Source organism: Lissotriton helveticus, chromosome 3_1 (genome assembly GCF_964261635.1).
Source record: "Lissotriton helveticus chromosome 3_1, aLisHel1.1, whole genome shotgun sequence".
Taxonomy (NCBI): domain Eukaryota; kingdom Metazoa; phylum Chordata; class Amphibia; order Caudata; family Salamandridae; genus Lissotriton; species Lissotriton helveticus.
In genome coordinates, this window is record NC_136061.1 from 1,771,031,083 (window position 1) to 1,771,054,125 (window position 23,043).

The following is a 23,043-nucleotide window of genomic DNA, read 5'->3' on the forward strand; positions in this document are numbered from 1 at the left end:
TGGTCTCTTGGCAGGCAGAGGTTGCACACCTGGTGGTTGTCCCTTTGTTCAAACCTATGGTGGCACTCGGGCAGAAATGGAAAGGTGTGTGCCCCATCTCATTCAGAGCTGGAAGCCCCCGTTCGTGCATTCTCGGTCCTTTGCTGGATGCAATTTTCACTTTGATGTTTTTTCAGTCTAACTCTCCCTTCATTATGATAATCATCTTCTCAGTTTTCCTCAATGAAATGCTGTTTTCCTTACTCTTCTTGCCCTCAGTGATCCGGGAGCTTAAACAATGCTTCCGGAACCAACAGCGGAAAATAAAATTTGAAGATGGCGACCAAGTGTGGGTACTTCCAGAGATCCGACGTCAAGGGAGGCTGGAACAAGCACCAAATGTTGGGGACCGTCAAAAGCCAACAAAAAGAGAAAAGGAAGAAAGGACTACTATGCAACAGGAGTGTTCCGGACCCAACTACTAAATGGCGGAATAATGCTCTGCATGTGACTCCAGAAAAGATTCACACTGCAAAACGCACCTTTCAAAACTGGAATGCATTACATTACATAATTAATGGAAGGGAGGATCAGACAAGGTGTGCCATTGGAGGCGCACCACATAGTCGAATCGATCAAAATGGCAAGTATGTTATAAATTAAAGTTTCGCTGGACGTGATGCCTATTGTGAAAGCTTGCCTGTACCGTTAGCTTCCTTGTACCTAGGCTACCTGAACATGCAGTAATGACACATGCTCGAACTGATATACACAAATAGCATATATAGATGGGGACTACAACTGTCTGGGACGTACAGCTAGATAATTCACATCAATTGCTCTGCCCGTACACCAATGACTCACAACTAGGCTGTGTATCGGGGAAATTGATGGATGTCTAGTGAGCTCAACATGTGATGGGGACAGAATATACATATTACTCACCTGTTCATTACTGGCACTCTAGAGCACATACACACATCTGTAGGTACATAACACATGTAGAATATCCAGCATTCACAACATCTGACCATAAGCCAAACCCAGTTTCATTGGAATGGCATAATCAGTCAAGTATTTTGAGATGGATACCACAGGCATCTTCCTTACAGGATGCAGCCCGCAGGCGCTGTATCAAAACACACATTTTCTAATTAGTCACAGTAAATGGTGGATCGGATAGTGAAACACTGGTAGAATGTGATGTCTTTAAGGCTCATCTAAGAAGTATGTATGTCCTGACCTTTCTTGGAGTGAATATTCCTAACAACAGTTCAGGAAGCACAAAACAAATCACAAATTTAGAAAGATCCAATATCTTTCTTGTTCTCAATAGTAAGGATTTACAAAAAGAAAAAAGAAGAAAAAGAAAAAGGGGAAAAGGGGAAGGGTAGTACGAAGCTTTTTTTTTTTAAAAATTAAATAAAAAAACTAGCAATCATCAAATTTGGAAAAGTATCACAAAATTTATTATAAAATAATACGCTCAATAAATATTTGCTGGTTTATGGAAATGCAGACCATATATACAAATCCAAATGAGTGGCAAACAGAATTTGTGTTCTAAAAGAAGGGATACAACATATACAGTGATTATGTGCCCTTTAAAATTCATCAGCCACATAAGCGTCGACGGCGTTTCAACCGCTGTCAGGACTTGCGGTCATCATCAGGACAGAGACAATTGGAATGAGCGTTAAAAAGTCTATATTGGAGATGCTGAAACAAGTGTTCCCATAGGCTCTCGGTGTAATCACAAATTAATTCCAGTAATTGGTAAAGAGTCAAATGTGTAATCAGGAAAGTAGCGTTAGTTCTTCCTGTCATAACATGTCTAATGGGAGGGAGATTAAATCGTCCGTCCACGGTGTTCAGGAGCAGTACACCTAGTTATAAAATCTGAAAGTCCATGTTGTTTAGCATCCAAACGCCGTAAAAATTCAGGACGAGAGGAGTGAAGCAGCCTCTTAATGGAACAGCCACACATGTAGAAAACATTGAAAGCTAAAGGGTATACAGACATGCAGGCTGTTGTGAATCTAGTATGCATTAGGATACAATACCAGCAAAGGATTGAGTGCAAATGCATATTTGAATACAAGGCGTACTCAGCAAGACAACATACCAAAGGTGACATGGCAGGCCGTCTTATGGCCAGTTGTTAAAATGAGATAAATAAGACCATGCAGGCATGCTATGCAAGACTGTACTCTGCACTCGACCAAGTAGATGACCAGGTAATAAGAGAACTTTATTGGAGAAGTAGGGCTGCAGTCGCGGACTCGTGAGCAGTCAGCAGTTTAGACATAGGCTTCTGACGTGAAATAAATGTTGGGGATACAATTACTATATTTGAATCAAACTGCTCGAGTGAAATGTGGGAGGGCCATGTCGGAGTCTATCCCAGTTCAATGAGGCACATGCCAGGGTTGTCATCTGTCCTACCGTCTGTTCACCTTAGCAGAGTAACTTCGCCGCAAAGCCAGGCATTGTGTAATTAAAATAGTTCAACCTATGCATAATGTATCCCTATACGAGTACTAAGTACTACTGTACCTTAGTTACAAGCAGGGCCACTAGAATTATGCGATTCTGATGCCATGGGGTTTTCTGCATAATTATTGATGTATTGCATTTGCCTCATAATCCTTCATCTGCTAACTAATCTGTAGATTTGAACAAAAAGCAAAAACAAAATTTTGTTCCTAGTTCAAACGAAACAATGGTTACTAAAAACACAGCAACACCTGTTGCTGTGCAGTGGAAGACACTTGGCAGAGGTTGACTGGTCATCCTTCAGCTGTTTATTACTGCACTCGGATGTTAAATTGGTACTAATGACGGGGTTAACATGCACAAAGGTTTCAAAATAATTGGGTACTGCTATGGCAAAATCTACCACGTTATGCCACATATTTTGTGAACCCTCTTCTATAGTTTGAATGGCCGAGGTTCAATGATATTAGGAATAAGGACAGTGTTGGCACACATGGAAGGCTTTGAAGAGGTATCCAGGCAAAGGTGAATGCAAACTAAAGTAACCAAAGAGGGGAAGTTAGAGGTTTCTGTGATAGAATCACCCTCCAGTACAGTTTTTTCAAACAATGAGATTCTATCAATTGGTATTTTTATATTTTTATTCAGTGTGGTGAAGCTAAATCCAGTGAGTGTTGGCTAGTCCTTGGGTTTGTCAAGGGCAAGCACTATGTGTTTTTAAAATACCCCTCACACACTATGAATGCCATAGTGTCATGCTTCAACATAGGGGTCTTCCCGTGCCCCCGGCGGGGCGTGCTACGACCAACGGACTACGCGGGAGCACTTGGTTGTTTTGAAAGATAGGCTATGTGTAGTGTAAGGATGGTGTGAGTGGTAGGGGGTGGTGGGAATAAGTGAAAGAATTAAAAAAATAAATTCTAAAAATTCCCTGGCTAGTAGAAAAAATTATTTTATTCACTTGCTAGCTGGGAACAGTAAAAAGGGGGGTTGTGGTAAGGTTGATTATTACACCCTACTTGGTCGACATGTTTCGTAAGCAGTCCCCCACTGCTTTACTCATCAGGACCTAAATTGATCCCTACTGCACTCAAATAACTAATCTTTGTAAAGTATGCCTGCTTTCCTAAAATAGACTAGCAAAAATCGGCTGGTCTATTTAGATCTCGGGCTTGAGTAGGCCCTTTTCACGTGGAAAAGATATTGACCCAGTCCGATCTATTCTTCAAATTACTCTCGTGCCCCATGAGCGTTGCATCAGGGTAGTATTCCTATGGTCATTGTCCGTGGGAGATACCTCTCTTATCTGCCTCTGTGCTGCTCCGTTGGTTTAAAAACACATAGTGCTTGCCCTTGACAAACCCAAGGACTAGCCAACACTCACTGGATTTAGCTTCACCACACTGAATAAAAATATAAAAATAACAATTGATAGAATCTCATTGTTTGAAAAAATAAAGGTGAATGCAGACAAGTCAAGCATTTACCCACTGAATTCGCCATCAGAGCAGGACCTGTATGACCTGCCTGATTTACTGTAGTTATAAGTAGGATCTAGTTACCATACGAAGAGCGCCTTTGGATTATCTTAATATTAGTGCTGTTTGCTGGGGGGGTGAGGGGAGGAAGAAGTTCATCCAACTTCTTCCTGGAGAGTTTCAGAGATGATTTGTCAATGGACGCCCAAGAATAAATGGGGGAGGGTTCCAAAAAGCAGTTTCCACATGCAATTTTACACAGGGAAATTGAGCTGTGATACCGTGAAAATGGCTGAGCAGCACTACACCAAATTTGGGGTTATCAATGAAATAGCTATATATACACACTTGGAGGCACATGCATCATTGGTTTTTGCATTCGCAAACGGTGCGAATCGCAAAATTCGGCCGTTTGCGAATGCAAATCCAATTTTTGAGATGCATCACGTTTTTTTTCTTCGCAATTTAAGAAATCGCAATTTTTCCGCGCTTTCTTAAATTGCGATTGCATTTAAGAAATCACAATTTTGCAATTTCTTAAATGCAATGCATCATCTAAAAAAAATTGCGAATTCGCAAATTAGAAGTGGTAAATTACCATGAAGTCAACCTTCATGGTAATTTGTGAAAAGTTTCAAAAATGCACAAAAGTGTATTTTTGAAACTTTCATTTTACACACACACATGCCCTTGGGGCATGTATGTGTGAAAAAATGGACTTTATGCTACATTTCAGAGGTGCAGGGGGGGTCCTTTGGACCCCCCTGCACCCTTGAACTTGCATTCTCATTTTGCGATTCCTTAATTGCGATTCGCAAAATGAGTGCCTTCCTATTGATTCCTATGGGCCTTTTGGCCCATAGGAATCAATGTAAAGGGATTCCTTATTTGCGATTCACAAAATTGAGAATCGCAAATAAGGAAAAATAAGAAAACGCAAAAAAACTTGCGAATTTATCATGCATAGGTATTTGCGATTTCTAAATTGCGATTCCTTAATTTTTGCAATTTAGGAATCGCAAATACCAACAATAATGCATGTGGCCCATAGATACACACTTTTAAATATATGTATATATACATATTTAAAGATAGATTGTTAGCTAGACAGACAGACATACACAACGTCACGACATTAAAAAGGGGCTGTAAGGGATGTTTAGGGTTCTGGGATGGGCTGTTTTAAGGGGTAGTAAGGTTTTCAAGGGTTGAGATTGCATATAGGTTTCTATATATGAAGGGAGGGCCCCGTCACCTCGTTTGTCCAGGGTGTGTGTCTGTTGCAAAGCAGATGCAGTTTGCTACTTACTTTGAGCTGCTCTGAGCTGGCAGGGCATGACTTAGAAGTGAAGAGAAACAAAATAGCATAGGGGAGAGGGGTTGGCCTAACGGCTAAGGCGCTCGACCTCGGACCTGGGGATCTGGGGATCTGGGTTGGAGTCTCTGTAACGACGCCAAAAACCCCCTGTGATTCTGGGCAAATCACGTAATCTCCCCGTGCCTAAAAAATGAAAGTGTGTCCTCATGTAACGTAACTGGTGCTATGTAAAGCGCTCTGATAACTGATTCGGTTCGGTTCTAGTTCGCGCTATATAAAACTCTGCAATTTCGTTTCTTTTTTGTCTCCGAGCCTGCTAGGCCCCTTACGAGAGCAGGTACACCCTTGTACCCCCACAGAAAGCGTCTTCCATAGAGCACTGCTTGTCTGAGAAGTGAAGAGGCTATCTTATTGGGGCAGAAGCAGGCTCCTCCATGTGGGCGGGGGAGCGTCGCCCCACTGCTTTCTCGCAGTGCAAGAAGCAGTAACATAAAATGGTATAAATACCATTTAATGTTACTGCTTTCTCCCCCCCATACCCCCCCCCCGGACACGCAATACCCCCACCCCCACGAGTCATGCCGGCCGTGACTGGGCGGAAGTAAGGTTGCTACCTTTCATTCCTACAGACAAATATAGCCATCTGTTCACAATTTAACATTCTGCAAAGGCCCCAACATGGTTCTGAAATAGCACCTTAGAAGAAATCATCGTTATTCATTTGATTATGGCCTTTCTGTCTTTCTCAATCAGGGGTCACCAGGGCAGCTTAGAGCACACTTAAAGTGTTTACTTAACATTAACTGTTTAAAGTATGAACTAATAAGGAGAAAAAATACCAATCTGATTTTTCTAATTGTTGTACCGGCCGGGACATTAAAATACAGCTCATGCCCATATAAAACCAGTTAGATGGCAACCGTAGCAAGAGGATGAGTGCAACTCCAGAAACAGAACCAGGACTCTGCTTAGGGACAACGGAGGCAAAAAATATAGCTAGAATGTTGAATGAGTGGTGAAGGGGTGATTGCATATGGTGATTGGGGTATGTGTCAGCTAAGGAAGTAGACCCCCTCCCCCAAAAGGCTCTCCTACAACATCAGCCTTCTTGCTCAATGACAAGCACAGTTGTGCCTTGCACAGGGATCTTGTTTTGTTAACGTTCTGCTGCAAGGGGAAAGGGATAGCATTTTTTTTTAAGGGTTACAAATGCACGCATGGTGCCCTCTGCATATACAACAAACCAAAGGGAGGTGTTGTGTGCAGAGCTTAATTTGTAAAATAATAAGTGCCAGGGCCCTGACCAAGAGGCCATTGCAGCCTGCATCACCCATCGCCCCTGTCACCGCTACCAAACCAACTACTAACCCTCTCTCTCGCCAGCAAGTGCTACAGTTTAGATTATTCGAGGTCCCAAAAGCTAAAGGAATGACTGTGGAGGTAGATATTAGTAATTTCTAATGCATATTGTATTCATAAACAACCGTTGTTCTGCTCATCTCTAAAACAGATGAGCAGCGCCAACATGTGGCAGACTGTCCTAAGTGTGGTGTTGACAATTAAGTGCCGGTGCTCAGCACCGGAAACCAAGAAAGTGCTGGTGCTGAGCACCGGAAACCACCGGCTCAAATTATGCACTGGTTGTGTGGGAACGGTATATATTTCCAATCCATGCAGTTAAATTGAAAAGATAATTTAATTACAAGTATTTTAAATGTAATAACTCAATCAGCAATTACCCATGCCTGCGTAAACTATCCCAGACATCTGCAGTATTTTCTCTGTGTTTTCTATTGTATGCATTGTCTAGGATATCACTAGTGGAACTATCTGTAGTGTCCTAAGAATTAATTTTGCCCTACATTATAAGAATATTGCAACTCACTGAGGAGTTCCAGGACCATATAGCGGAGCAAGGCCAAAAGTCCATTACAATATCCTTATCTATGGCAGCGGGTACTGTATTCTTTATGATAACACACCACACCTTTCCCACAAACCGCCTAAATATTTGGTGTGTATACAGTGGTGTAACAATAGACCGCTCAGCGCCCATGGTGTGGAGGGCCCCGAGCTCCAGGGTGCCCCATCCGATACTGTGCACGGGCCATAAGGTCCCTGTCCTTAAAGCTCCTGACTGGGTCTAGAGCGTGGGGGGCCCCCTCCTCTGTGAGCTTTGCAGGGGGCCCACTCAGATTTTGTTACCCCACTTTCAGGGTGGGTAGTGTACAGGGGTAGTAATTTTTTTTTAGGTTTCAGGGGTAGTTATGGATTTTATAATATAATGTAAATAAAAAAAGTTGGGGAACATACTTTGTTATATCAAGCTAAAAGGGACATGGGCGAGGGTTACGTGTGTGTGTGTGTTAGTTAGTTAGTTAGTTAGTTAGTTATAGAATAAACATTCTATCACTCTGAAAACGCAAACCTCATTCACATGTTCTGGAATCATATCACAGACCTGGACTGAGATCACACAGACAATAGGCCGCTGGACTGATAGAACGATCACAGCCACCTATGATACATACTTGTCAGAGCTTATGGTGCAAACCAAAAAGAACAAAACTGAACGGACGTTCACAGATCTGGCCAAAAGACAAACAGACATGCAGTGGAAATCAGAGGCCGCACTCAGTGGAGTGGAAGAACAAACTTCTTAAATAGGCTGGGGAAGAAAACACATCAATGGTAACAAGCAGAATGAGGGGCAAGAATCTTGGCCAACCTACCAGCTGAGACACAATACTTCATAAACTGATGGATAGAAAGGATGACAAACTTCCTTGGAGGGCTGAAAAAAGATAAACACTAGCTATATGGGAAATCACAGCAATCTGCATTCAATAGTACACACGGGCTGCAACAGACGGCCAGACAGAAACTTGTAACCAGACGTTGTACCTATGAAACACAAGCATAGGGAGCAAATTACAAAGCTACATTCTAAAGTATGATGGCAATTCTCAACTGGTAGTAAAAATGAAGGGGGTGAGATGGACAGACCATTATCACTACCAGTTGTCATCTGGTTGTCATCAGCGTGAATAGCAGATCCACCTGCATCACCTCCTGAGTCAACAACCAAGCTCCGCATAAAACCACAGTTACCAAAACCAGTTCACAAGCAAGCTGGTACAAGAAAGAACTTAGTCACCAAAATGCCACTGCAAGCACTCAAACACAAATTGAGATACATCCATGTTAAAACAGACAAAAGCAACAACAAATCAGCCCGCAAATTCTACAACCAGCAAATCCGATCCAGCAAACGGACAGCACTGACCAAATGCAGAGAAAACAGCACAAAAGGAGCCAGAGAAATTGAATTGAATTGAATTAAGCTTTTATATAGCGCGACTGCCACCCTATGGGTATCCTGGTGCTCAGACTTAAATAGGTCGACCTAAACACCGACCAGGTCGCCAGTAAGGGCAAGCTTAGGGAGCAGTCCTGGGGAAGAGCCAAGTTTTCAAGCTCTTTCTAAACTTGATCAAGGAGTTAGCTTGTCTAATGTTCTGAGGCAGCCCATTCCATAGATGGGTGGCTGCCACACTAAAGGCCCTCCCCCCATCCCAATCTTTGCCATTGTGAAGGATTTCACCTCATCAACGCCAACTCTACAATTATCACCACATCTCGGGACCTGTACTCCTAGCTATTCCCCTATTTCAGTCAAAGAGAAGGAACATCTTTAAATTTAACCCCCCAGCCAAACCCATTCACCATTGCTGCCTTCCTGCCCGCCGCAATGAACTCCCCCACACACAGTGATGACCTCCTGGTCCATCATTACCATGGCGGAAACTGCAGCAACGAAGCAATATGTTTGCCGTGTTGGATCACTACCGACACTTTATTTTCACCAAAAGACTTCTGAACAACTCTGACACCAATACCCAGCAACTCCATCAGAACAGTAAACAACCACACATATTCCCCCTTCTGACAAAACTCTCAGAAGACCTTAAGACACTTGACAACTATTGACCAATCTCATCCTATCCCTATCCTTACAAACTCCTGAAGAAAGTCATACATAAACAACCGGCCAACCACCTGAACATCAACAGCCTTGTCAACAAAGCCCAATCGAGATTCAGGCCCAGTCACAGCACTGAGACCACCCTCATAGTGGCCAAGGACAACATAAGACTGATCATGGGCAGAGGAGACACCACAGCTCTCATCCTACTTGACCTATCTGCTGCCTTTGACATCATATCCCACCCACCCTCATTCAGTACCTCCACGAGGCCGGCATACAAGGGCCCACCCTCCAATGGACCTGCTTCTTCCTCAGTGGATGCAACCAGCCACTCAGACTTCCCCCATACAGCTCAACCCCTGACAAACTCTCTTTCAGAGTACCCCAAGGATCAGCCCTATGCTGTACAACGCCTGCTTGGTACCGCTCACCAACATCACCTGATCCTACAGAATCAACATCATCTTCCTTGTCGAGGACACCCCACTAATCCACTCTCGCCAACAAAACATCCAACACCTGAAGCAACTTCACCTCATGCATGTCCAAATTCACCAGCTGGATGAAGTCCATATGTCTGAACCTCAACACAGACAAAGCAGAAGTGGTACTCTGCGGCAACAGCACTTCCCTATGTAACTCTACCTGGTAGCCAGCTCAACTCAGACCAACACTCTGCCTGACCAATAACGCCAAGAACCAGGGCATAGTGTTAGACAGCCACCTCTGGATGACCGACCATGTCAATGCAGTCACTGCATCCTGCTTCTACACCCTGAAAATCCTCAGAAAAATCTTCAAATGTCATCCAATTAAGACAAGCAGAAACATCACAAAGGCCCTTGTAACCAGCTAACTGGACTACAGAAACACACTTTACGCCAGCATCACCAGCGAACTGACCAAAAGAATTCAGACCATACAAAACGAAAGCGCCAGGCTCATCCTTATTTCCTACCCCTCACACACATCACCTCGATTTTTCAAAGAGCTCCACTGACTCCCCATGCGCAAACATGCTCTCTCCAACTCCTCAACCACACACACAAAGCCTTGCCTAATTTAGGTGCTAATTCCCTCAACTGCATATTTTGAGGCAACAAGGGAACGCTAAAAAGTCAACCAGGGACCTTGGGAATCAATTCTTTTTAACATCAGTGGTCCTAGGAATAGGGAAAGTGCAATCAATAAATATAGACTCAGTTGTTAGTATATTCAAAGGACATGTCCAGCCGGACAGAGGTCTAATATTTACTTAATAAAGAGTAAACAAGGGATTTCAACAAAACAATGCATAAAATGGGGCACAAGCCTGTGTCCTACTTAGCAATTACAAAACAAGGGAGAGGGGAAAAACAGAGGGGGCTCAGGCAAAGCTTAACAGTTTGTTACACATATGGAATATGCAGTGACAAAACAGAGAAACAAATCGCAGAATACACCTTTACAATTTCATTAAACAAATTGTTCATGTATAAGGTGTTTTATAGTGTCGACAGCGTTTCGATCCAACACGGGGGTAAGTGGATCATCTTCAGGATGTGGTGTTTTTTTGTATCATAGTGAAACAGGAAAGGATTGCAGAGTGCAGATATGGGGGATGGCAGGACAGCAAGTAGGGATTTTATTTTTTAAACAGAAGATTAGTGGGGGAAGACATTCTGAGAGGGTGGTAGAACACCAGGCATCTCTTTGTATTTTGGTAGGGTGATAAGGATTGGACACAAGGTTGCCTTTAGATCTGGGCTTTGTGGAGAATGCAAATGAACTCAATACAGGGCGGTCGCCACATATCATAGATGATTTCACTTTGCCATCTACCTACATTATGTCACTGGTGATATGTCTACAATCATTCCCTAGCTTCACAAATTCACATGCATGGAATGGTAGTGCCACACTCTGCCTTAATCTTGTGTATGTCAGGCATAATGCGAGCCAAATGGGCTGGATTTGCCAATGGTGACTGGGTTGCTTGGCGGACACCCAGTGATGTACGCCCCCCACCTCCCCCCAACCTCTGAGGGCCCTGCACTGCTCATGGGGTCAAGGGAAGAGGGTGCGGCATCCACACATTACACAAAATTGTATATATGTAACGGTGAATAAAGGGGATGTTTTTCACCTCTCTATTCTTGTATTTGGAGTGATATAACAGACAACTCAAGCTTCGTTCTCCTTGTCTATATGCAGGGGTGTGGAATTTCTATAGCCGCCAAGGACATATTGTTTGGGCTCAAGAACAAAAATGTTCATGTTTATTTTGTCCTTGGGGCAGAAAGACCCAAACCCCAGCAGCACAAACCTTTTGGTTGCCAGTTTACAGTACCACACTATAGATAAGGGAAGGGCATTGTTTGCAGGTAATATTTGTGTCCCAAAAAGTTGATGCTTTTCGAAATTGTATTTATAGATTTATAGCTCATTAATGGAAAGCATTTACTATTAGGGTGAAGGAAAAGTTGTAGGGTCGGACTGCAATACTGACAGTGGTTCCAGTATATAAATGTGGCACGCATGTTTGCAAAGTTTAACAATATTAGGCTACATATAATTCTCCCAGAATGCTCTCTGATTAGATGCAAATATTTCTAGAAGCTTGAAAGCAAGATTGATGATTCTTTGCTTTCAAAATAAAATGTTCACAAAAAATGCAACTAGGAAAAAAACTACAGTGAATTTTTAAGTACCATTTGTTTGCAGAATCATTTAGTTAAATGCGTTAATACATGCTCATATTCTTAAAAAATATTAATAATGGAAAAATCTGTGCAATCAGTTACAACAAGATTATGGAGACTATGAAAATAAACAAGCATTGCATTGGCAAAGCCAATAGGTCTGACATTGGTGGTCAGTCTTTTTGTTTTGTCAGTGCATGCCTTTGTTTTGACATGGTTTTTGCAAACCTTTATTTTTGTGGGAGCTTTGTGGGAGCTGTCGGGCCATCACCATTATAACAAACATTGGCAAAAAGCTAAACTATTTTTGATCTCAAAAGGCACACATTGCCACAGCAGTTACTGGTACTGAACAAAACTACTTTGTCTGCATATATGCTCCATGTGAAAGATCAGAATGTGGTCACTCACAGTCAAGCCAGAGGATAGATAGAGCAACCCCTAAAACATGCAAGTTAGAAGGTCTGCACAGGCTCAAAAGGGCATTACAACCCTGAAACTATTACGTACTGTTACCTCCAGCCCTAGTAAGGAGATCTGCTGAAAGGTGGCAAAATAAGGAAATGATTCAAACCCTACTATAGCAACAGTCCTGGCATAATCAGAGAGGCTATTATGAGAGCTCTTATTATATAATGAGATTGCTGGCATAATTTGTCACCGCACTAGATGGCAGCAAGGGACAAGTGGGTTTTGTTACAGGACAAGTAGATTTATGAAGCAACCTGTCCCAATGGACAAGTAGATATTTTAATAAATTCCACAACACTGTATATGTAATTTAGAATATCCTTAGTGAATAACATTGCTATTATTCATCTATGCTTCGAATATAGAGGCATTTGGTACTGCAGCCAATTCTAAGCACCGTAAGTGACAGGTTCTTTTACCACCCTGTTTAAGGCACTTGAATGATAAGCAGATCGCAACAAATGTCATTACTTGTGTGATAATCTCTAAGAGACAATACAGAAATCAAAAGCATGATTGCGTATAAGGGGCTTTACAATAGCGTAGTCTGCTCAAAGACTTCTTGGTACTAGGCAGACGATATCTGATTGAAACAATATGATAATCACAGAGACCATACAGGTGATAAAGGCTTAGGAAGTAGCTAAATGTTTTAAGATTTTTAAGAAAAGCTCATTCAGAAGAGTGGCAGAAATCTCCAAGAGGAAGCAAAGGTAGAAAAGAACAACCTCTTTTACATATACTACACGTCGCATCCACACAAAAATCACAGTGTTAAGTGTAGTTCATGTAGAGCTCAATATGACTAAATAGTCATCAACTTAACAAACAAAAACAGAACAAAAGGCAAACATAAGCCATCTGCTGGATGCATTCACTTGTTGGGACTCTGGCCATATAGTGCCTCAAACCTACCAGATGGTTGTGCATTAGCACTAAATAAAATGCCCAAATAAATGAATCACATACAAAATTCTTCTTCGGTAGCCCTGTGCTCCCACAGGTCTCAAACAACGCATTATCCCGACTAGGGACACCATTGATATGGGAGCAGTAGGACATCCACAAAACTGGCAGATGGTCTCTTTTCCCTCAAAGTGTCAGCTACCAGGTGGAGCTAATTAAATCAATCGGGCTGGCCGCAGCTGTCGCCGCCACAACGGGATTGATAAAGCAGCAATGCTTTGAGCCTGTAAGGAGATGAAGACATGGGCGGCGGACTGTGGGGTGCTCAGAAGCGGCTGTTAGGATCTATGTTTGCAACCGACTTGTCACAGCCCGGTACATGCAGGACAGGTTGGACTGGAATCCAGAAATCAGGCTGCCACAAATAGCAAATCCGCGCCAAAGGGTAGAAGCTTTGGAACAAAATGGTGCCTTTTATGTTCGGCTTACGGCAGCCCTTCCAGTGCTGGAAGCAGCGCCCGTGGCTTGTAACCCACTGGGAAAATGCCAGGGAGGATGAAAGAACAGTACCACCCTGCAGAGCATCAGTTCAACGGCTCACGGATCATTACTCATAAGGATGGAGGTGGTAGCATTACCCATCAGGATGCGGTGGTGGGATCATATTCCTTCCCGCTCGGGATGACCAGTGCAGCAGCATGCAGGATGCTCTTAAAGAGGGGCCTATGCGGCCAGAATGGAGTATAAGAGGCCATGGAGCAGGGCGATACCTCCATCCAGGCAAAAGAATGCATTGGCTTGAACAGCAGTCCTGAAGATGCTTACTGGAAGAAATGGTTTCACTTTCTTTACAAAGAAGAGAGCAGGTACAACACTGTTTTTTTGGGGGGGCAATGTGTTCATTGAGGGGGGAGCTGGTGTCCAAGGTGAATTCAAGTGACTTGGTATTCGGTGAAAGTTGGGGTTCAAAGATATGAAGGCTTGTGTAATTGAACTGGGGTTGTGCTATTTTTTGCTTGTTGTTCTTGGCAAATGACAAGAATTCTGTCTTGGTTGCACTGAACCTCAGGCAAGCACTGGAGGACGTCTGGATGAGGTGCAGGCAGTGTTTAAGGCATTGAATGTCCGAGGTAGAGGAGACTTGTGTATCTTCAGCATATTGAGGAATCTTCATTTCAACTTTCTTTATTAGTTTTTGACAAGAACACATTAGCAATACAATCTTAATGCTGTTCTCAGTGAGTAGAGTGGCAAGAGGCTCTATGCAGAGGTTAAATATGACAGGAGACCGTGTGGACCCCTGGGGACTACGCATGTGATAGGAATATTTTTGGGTCCTGGATACGCCCATGTGAAAAAACTGGTGTCAACTGGAAAGATAAGAGGAGAACCAACTAATTCCATTCAAGACTCCACATGAGGGTTAGACAGTCAACTCTGTCGAAGGCAGCTGAGTTGCCCAGCAATACCAGGAGGCATGGGTCCAACCCACACAGGCCAATCTAAGCGCTTCTCTCATGCTGGGTTCCAGCATGAGAGCAGTGTCTCAATTTGCCGTAGGGGAGTCTGGGAACATCAGCCTGTGCACAGCAGAAAGCAGAAGAGAGCAGAGCAGCAGGTAAGTCCTTTTTTAGTTTAGTTTTTTTTTGTAATTGCACCCCTCGCGCTAACCCACCACTCACACTTGATATGAGCCGCTACTGAAGTACTGTAAGAAATGAACAGCTGAGACTCGGAGAGCTGTGTTAAAATTTCCAATTGAAAACATCTTCTACTGGGTCATGTTGGTAGTTTAAGAGTTTTTGGACATGTTTATTTCAGTTCCACATCATATCTCTTCAGTGGAATCTGATGATTACCACTGTATTAATTATTTCATTCAAATAGTAAAGTATCCCTACTTTCTTTCATGCATATGCTGCAGCAAGCAGAAAAGAGCAGCAACTGATCTACTAAATTTTGCCCATGGGTGGAGGGTTCGCAGTCCAAGACAGCCTACTTCTGATTACCTTTAAGGTTAAATATATAACCCTGAGTCTACATGAACTGAACATAATTGGAATATAAAGAATGAATCAATAAAGCAGGGTGAGAGGTTGGATCCCTGGGGTACTCCACAGATAAAAGGATGGTCTGAGAAGTGAAAGGCAGAAGAGAAACATACTGTTAATCAAAAGGAACACAAGGGGACAGGCCACTCTCTCATATTACTGACTAAAACATCATGGAGGCTAGGGCCAAAGGCTGCTTATTAGTCAATCAATATCATAGATGTGACTCTGCACACATTAATACACCAGAGGCATCCGCAGAGAGCGGTGCAGAAACCAACAGCAGCACTGCCTCAAACCGCAAACAGCCTGTTTCCTCAGCGAAGTGCCTAAATGGTGCAGTACTAACCCTCTCCATGAGTTTAGTGGCTATGTATTCTGGGCTTAGTAGCATAGCCAGGGGACCCGAGTCGAGTCTGTTATGGCTGCGCTGGTTTTTTTCATCATCCTCTTTTCACTAAGGGATGGTTTTAACTTGTTCCTTTTTGGATCTGGAACTTAATTAAAGATATATAGTAAGCAAATTAAAGGAAACAAGTAGTAAACCTGTAGGTATTGAATTACTCCTTGAATAGGTAAGTTTAGGAGGGAGGGGCGGGCGAGACGCGCCTGCACACGCACACATACACACTAACGGCCATGCATTCACACACGCGCACACATTTGGTCAGTCAGACTGTTGACCCCACCCCACTCTGATGGAAGTGTCACTGATTGGCACTCGACCCTGGGCGCTTTAGTGCTTAAAATTGAAGCGCCATGGTGCAAAGCAATCAGCGACGCTACCCCTCGTCATTGAGGGGAGGGCCTCGTGTACATTTGCTGAACTGAGGCGTTAACGCCCTCAGGAGCTGTGACTTCCTCCGCCCAGCAAAGTTCAGCTCAGGCAGACATGAGCCTGCGCATTTAGCGCATGTCTGGCTACTGGCTGCCTGGCCTGAAAATGAACCCAAACTGCCAGGCCGACTCTTTCTCAGCCTGACAGACACTGTTTGTGAGCAGCAAAAGATAGAGGGACATGGCCTCTCAGCCCCAATAGACCGGCTGAGGCTGGGGACAAGTTTACTACTTTCTAGAATTCACAAACATTGGACGTTGTAGTATCAGAAAGCTATGTACGGCTCACGTTTCCAGGCATACTACTAACTTTTTTGGGATCTTATTATTTCCAAAATGTTAATTGTTTAAACAGTACATTTTCTCATTGGGAAAAGTCAATTTGCAGATGAACCTTTTTTCCATCCACAGGGAAAATATTTTTCCTTGCGGTGAAACCCCTTTCGCTGAATCCCCTTCCCCTGCACTTCACAAAATGTTGGGGTGTTTCGGTCCGCTTTTCACCCTAAAAGGGGATTTTACTCTAACACTTTGCTGAAGCAAATCTCTAACAATTTCCAAAGAGGTAAAGGGTGAGAGAGAAGTTTGAGAATGTCTACAAACTCACGAATTAATGGGCAAAACTCAAGGCAGCTCCTGCCTGATTCATCCACTCCGCACTCCTTGCATGGGATTTACTACTGCATAATTGTAGAGTTGTGACACACAATTATGCAGCATTAAATGCTAGTTACCATTTGCTGGATACATGGAGGCATGCCTTTTCAGCCATTAATTTGGCTTTGTGACTTGGGCCCACAATCTCAATATAGTATGGGATGGAGGAGGGCAAAGTAAACTTCAATGGCGCTATTTTCTGTTTTAATTTTTGGAAGGTGAGGCGTGAAATGAGACAGCTGGACAGAATAACACAACAACCCTCCCTGTATTTTTATGCTTCATAATGGAAAGATGGACTGGGCTGAGTGCTAAAATCAGCACTGGAAAATGTTTGTATCCCACTCCTTTATTGCACTGCGCAAGTCCAAGACAGGCTGACCCTTTCTGGGAAAAGTTTGAAAGTCTGAAACAAATTTAGGGTGTAACAATTATTTTGACAACAACAATTTCCAAAATTATTTATTGGCTACGAGTCCAATCCAATAAAAAAGCAATCAGAAAGATAAGCCCACGGGTTTGTGAACTCTTACGGGTGCTGTATCTATTGGTTAGCTCACCTCTCCACCTGCCACCCACCCCTTTGTTGGCAACCTTGATAATCACACTGCCAGAATCTCACTAAGCTGCAAACCTGGCTCTGATCACAGAGTAAATTATCACAGTGCGGTGTATTCTAGACTCAAGCCTGAAGGCATCTATCTCCACGTTACGGTGCTTTGTTAAAAAACTAAAGCTCCTTTCCTGACCATCTACATGCAACGCAGATCACACAGTCACACTACCCATAACACCATCCAGGGGCCTTAAGTAGCCAAAACTCAACAACTTGAAGTGGCTGCTTCTAACTGCATGAGCACATCATTCATAATTCACTCATAAATAAACGTCTATGTGCTATTGTAGCCTGCAGGCCCTTACTACAGAGTCCCCAGATATCATGGTCATGGGCTGGATTGTATATCCCAGACTAGTGTTTCAATAAACTGAGACAGGGGGGTGCGGACCCTTCTCCCACAAGGGCACTCTCACTTTTGGTGGTTGCTTGTTTCGAGCTAAACAAAACCCCCGACCACACAGCATTTTGAAAAGCACAGAAATCCCAAAATTCCCAAAAAGTGTACAGCAATGAAACCAATAAACCTGGTAACGGAAAAGAACTCTATAAGCTATTTCCTTGTGTCTACTTCCCTTTAACGCTGACCATCCGGGCCCACTCTCTCCTGTGCTGTATCCCTTAGCAAATGTAGTGTTGGGGCAAGTATGCCAGAATGAGGGGGACAATACACAATGGAACAGACGACGGACAGCTGTTACCAATTCGCACCAGGTGTGATGAAAGGAACAAAGAGGAAGCTATATGTGGCATTGTGTCTTAAATAATCCTCCGAGGCTTCGTTGCGCCGCTTGATGACGTCACTGGGAGACTCTCCAATGCCTCCACTTCCTCTGCAATCCTAGGCTCCAGCCCGTGGCGTGACTAAGGGTGTCCCTCCTCTAGTTGCGGGCACCTGCTCATATTACGCATACATGTGCAACCCTCTCCACAATCTCTCGCTGCAATATAATCTTCCTACAATGCTCAAGAACAGAAACTAGAACCAGTTTTATAGTTTTCCATGGCGTAGCCTTTTTTTGTTCATATAAACATCTAAAATTGCTCATAGGCAAAGTCCGTCGAAGGGCAGGTATTCCTCTAGAAAACATTAATTTCGTAGATATCAAAAGCAAGATGGAAGATGAAAACGCAAGTCAAATATCATGTTTCACCTTCCAAGTGCATCCAGCACACATTGTCGTGAGATATGGTGTGCGGAGTGTGCCGGCAAGCCACACCTTGCAACAGCCCCAACTCCCAGGTTCCACCCATGGCACCCATGCACCATTCCTAAGGAACTGACAGGAAAATCATTGGGGCAACTTCCCCACACCTCCATTTCCCCCAACCCCAGAGGAGAACCACAAACTAAAAACCAGGACACCGCATAGCGCATCGGCCCACCTGGGTACCTGAACAAAGGCAAAACTGCCAAACTGCCAAAGTTCCATACCGGGCATAGCGGAGTAGGGCAGGAGAGTCCAGGACCACCAGCAGGTCTGCACCCCCCCTCCTGCCTACCCGGTGCCCCCACAAATCATACCCTGCCAAGGGGTCGGTCAGGTCCCAGAATCAGAATTTTGTGCATACCCTTTCATTATCTGACAGGGAAAACGACACAAGGTAAGAAGCCTACTGGATACTAGATAGTATCCCTGCGGAGTGTTTTGCCAGTCTACCGTGGCCATGCGCTTTTTCCAAAATATTGACACTGCAGGGGGCCCCTTTCTAACTTATAGACTATTGAGGGTGAAGTGTAATAGAAGCCCAAAAGTGCCGAACACCCTAACGGAGGACTTGGCAGCACCTCCTGCTTATCATATTTATTTCCAACTTCACTTTAAACTTTGTTCCTCAAGCATAGGAGTCATTAAGAATTTTCTTAAAGTCATGTGAAAATTAATCAGATGCAGTAATTCGGCAGTTACATTGGGCCAAGAATGTTTCATTATATACATCTTGGCAGCAAACCTCAGGAACAGGTACACTGTTGTGCAATCAAACTCCTGTGCTCATTGTGCCTACAGGCCCCGATTTGCACCGTCTCCCGAGTTCCACTCAATGCATCCATGTGTGCCTGATGGAAAACATTGACCAGCTAGCCTTGGTAATTTTCCAATCCCTCCATCCCAGAGGGAACTACCAACCCAGGGCACCACAATTTGCACTGTCCCAGAGTCCCAATCAAGGCATCCATGTCTACTTGCTGGAAAACAGTGACAAGTCAGCATTAGTATTTCCACCACCCTCCATCTTAGAGGGAACTATGAGCCCAGGGCAACGCATAACGCCTTGGCCCCGCCGGGGAACCTTAACACATGTGCAACCCCCAAAGATCCAACAACAGGCATTTCGGGTAGGGCTCGAGAGTCTTGGACTACCAGCAGGTCAGCACCCTCCCTCCCCCAACCTCCCACCAACCCGGTGCCCACCAGGATCATTACCGGCTGATGTCAGCCATAGACGCCTTACCAGTGCCACCAGGGAACTGCATAACGCACTGTCCCTGCCGGGATGCCTGTGTTCTGACCAACCTCCAGGCAGTTCCCATCCACAATCAACTACAGGTGACCACAGGTAGGGCTGAAAGGTCCAGGAACTCCAGCACATCATTCTCCCCCTCCAGCCAGCCCGTGCCCACCAAGATCATTACCGGCTGACGTCAACCATTGTCGCCTTACCAATGCAGCCAAAAACATGGTGCCATCCTGTGCACTTAACCAGATCTGCTATGATGCATATTCCATTCCCATTGATAGACCCCTTTAGCAGTATCCCGGGACCAATGCCAGACCTTTACTGTCATTGACACTACACTTCCGGTCCCTCCAATGAAAACCCACTCACGTTGTAAATATGCACATCCGCCCATGTGGACTGCTACTGGTATCCCGCAAGGCACACAGGGCACCTTTTGCTGAACGTACAAGAGCATGAAGATTATCAGGTGCACTACTTCAGCCATCCAATTGGTATAGCAGAGTCAGCCTACAGCTCTCCGACACAACCCACAATACCTAACCAGGCAGAATATGTTGATGACTTCTTTATCCACAACGTCAAGGAGCCGTCCCATCAAATCGCCCCTCTCTTGACTCACAATGTGCCCAAAAATATATGCTGCCATTCTGACTAATGTTTTAGACCAGCCCTTGCTTACGCATGGCCCGATTGTACTCTGTGTGAAGGATCCAAGCCTATCTCAAAGAAAACTCCCTACTGTGTCGGGATGATTTCCGTGGGGAACCGAGTTCTTTGAGTTCAAAACTTGAACTGGCGAGAGAGTGAGGACAACTCCCTATAGTCACACTTACATAAAGGTGAGTTATTGCTGACGACTTGTCTCTCCCGGCGCCTGGAGGGACAAGTCATCAGCACCGCGAGGGACAAGTCGTCAGCGACAAATCACCTTAATGTAAGTGTGACTATAGGGAGGGAGTTTTCTTTGAGAAGGGTCTCTAGCCTCTGCTCCTGGACCAGGGAGGTAGGGTTAGTACCTATGGGATCTCTTTTCCATGTGAAGTCCTGACGAAAGCCGGGGTAGTAATTAATTTAATTATTTTTCGGCTGAAACATATCGACGTTTGTTTGCAGAGTTGAGGGGTAGGTGGCTCATTATAGTCTACTATACCACCATCTAGCATCTGACCGTCCTTTTAATCTGGGCAGGGAGTCCATATTTAAAGCTATATTGAGGACATTCTGTGTCCAGTTTTACATCACTGTTTCTGCACTTTTTTCACATATGATCCTGTTTTGTATACGCTTTTTTTGTGTTGTATTGTCTTCCCCTCCCTATTTCTCCACCTCCAGCGTTGGCTAGAGCGGATGTGTGTTAGCAGCCCTATGATGAAGCATGACACAGCGTGCTGTGTGTGAGGGCAGTTTTAGACACCTGGGTATCTTCCCTGGCACCTATTAGATCATAGCAATCTGGTTGTATGAGTCCCAGTTCTCTGTGTGTGTTTAGTTTGTTATTGCAGGTCGAACTGGGACATATATTTCTCCTACCCCTTTCTTTTTGTGTGGTGAGTTGATATCCGTGTTGCCCATTGATAAAAGATTTGTGCCCCCAACTTCAGGTCATGGCTGTTGCATCCTCTTCATGCCTTGTCCAGTGTTGCCCTAGTACTAAACGATCTCCCTTGTCATTTTTGAGGCCCAAAAGATTACCTGCTGCATCAGCCTTTGTATCGTCCCATGCCCGTTAACATTCATGAGGTTACAATTGGATTCCTAAATAAACCACTGCTTCATTCCCAGCGAATCCCTCACACTTCATAACTGTCTGTTATGCCACTATCTTGGAGACTGACTTTCCAAAGCAATACCCATACCTACGAACACTAGCTGCATAACAGACCTTGGGCTGTGACCTCCACTTAACCTATAGTTTAAGCGTCTAAGACCTTGCCACTAGGCCACAGTAACTCTTACCTTCTGGCAGTGAATCCCAGCAAGGGGACCGGGGCTGAGATCTCAACTGCAAATATGTAGCTAATCAGCTAATCAAATGCAAACATATAGCTAATAAGCAATTAAGTAAGCTGATACGCCGTTGACTACTGAACAACGGCTACACAGTGTGGCCCCTCCCCCACGCCTGATCCCCGTCAAGAACACCTATTCCAGTTAAAAAAGAAGGCCGACGACGATGTCTTGATGAACAACGGCTGCTCCCGATCCGCACCAGGCTTGATGAAAGGGACAAAGAGGAAGCTATCGGCAGTGTGCTGGCTTAAATAATCCCCCATGGGTTTGTTGCGCCTCTTGATGACGTTGTTGGGCGACTCTCCAATGCCTCCATTCCTGTGCAAGCTAGGGGCTCTAGCCCTTGGCACGATTAAGGGCGGCCCTCCTCTAGTTGCGGGGGCACCTGCTCTGTACTGACAACCTTCCCAGTGCCCCAGATTCCTGGAACCCCTTACTCCCCTGTACATCCACCCAGCCCACTGTACCCCCGCCTCTCCCATTTTACACACACCCCAAGAGCCCCCGGGGCCAGTCATCTCTCCATGCCCCCCCCCCCAGGTTCACACCACAGCCTCCTCACCTGTTTGCGGACAGTCCCAGAGTCAGCAGGTGTGGCAGGCCCCGGAAGGCCCCCGGGCCCAGTCGGGGGATGTGGTTGCCAGTGATGAAGAGGTTGCGGGTGTAGGCCGGGAGCCCGGATGGGATCTGGCTCAGTTCTTTGCCCACGCACTTGACGGTGCGGGCAGCTTCGGAGCACTCACAGGGGGCCGGGCAGGACTGTGCAGACAGCGAGGGCCACGAGCATAGAACGGCCGCTAGGAGGAGCAACGGGCCCCGGTGAGAGAGGGGCATCGCTACCAAGGGTGCGCGTGGGCCGAGGAGAGCGACCATCTGAAGAAATAAGCCAGCAACTTGGTGATGTACTCTGGGACGGTGGAGAGAGATGAGACAATCTGGAAAAAGGGAAAACATAAAATTAATTTGAGGAGCTTGAGCGACACACGTCACACTCGAAAGAGAGCTTAGGCCATGGGTACTCACAAACTTTCTGTAGGGGACCTAAATTACAGTGTGGTTTGTGGCCGAGGGCCGCACCGGTAGGGGAAAGGT

General features: G+C 44.7%; 1 protein-coding gene across 3 annotated transcripts in view; it reads right to left on the reverse strand.

Moving 5' to 3' along the window:
* The window catches only part of LOC144825133 (trophoblast glycoprotein-like), a 57,333-nt gene that overhangs the window by 15,733 nt on the left and 18,557 nt on the right, over positions 1–23,043 (reverse strand). For all 3 annotated transcript variants that reach the window (XM_078684002.1, XM_078684001.1, XM_078684003.1), the window contains exon 2: positions 22,514–22,886. In XM_078684002.1, the coding sequence (XP_078540128.1) occupies positions 22,514–22,824 (311 nt within the window). In that variant the 5' untranslated portion in view covers positions 22,825–22,886. The remainder of the gene's footprint in view (positions 1–22,513; positions 22,887–23,043) is intronic.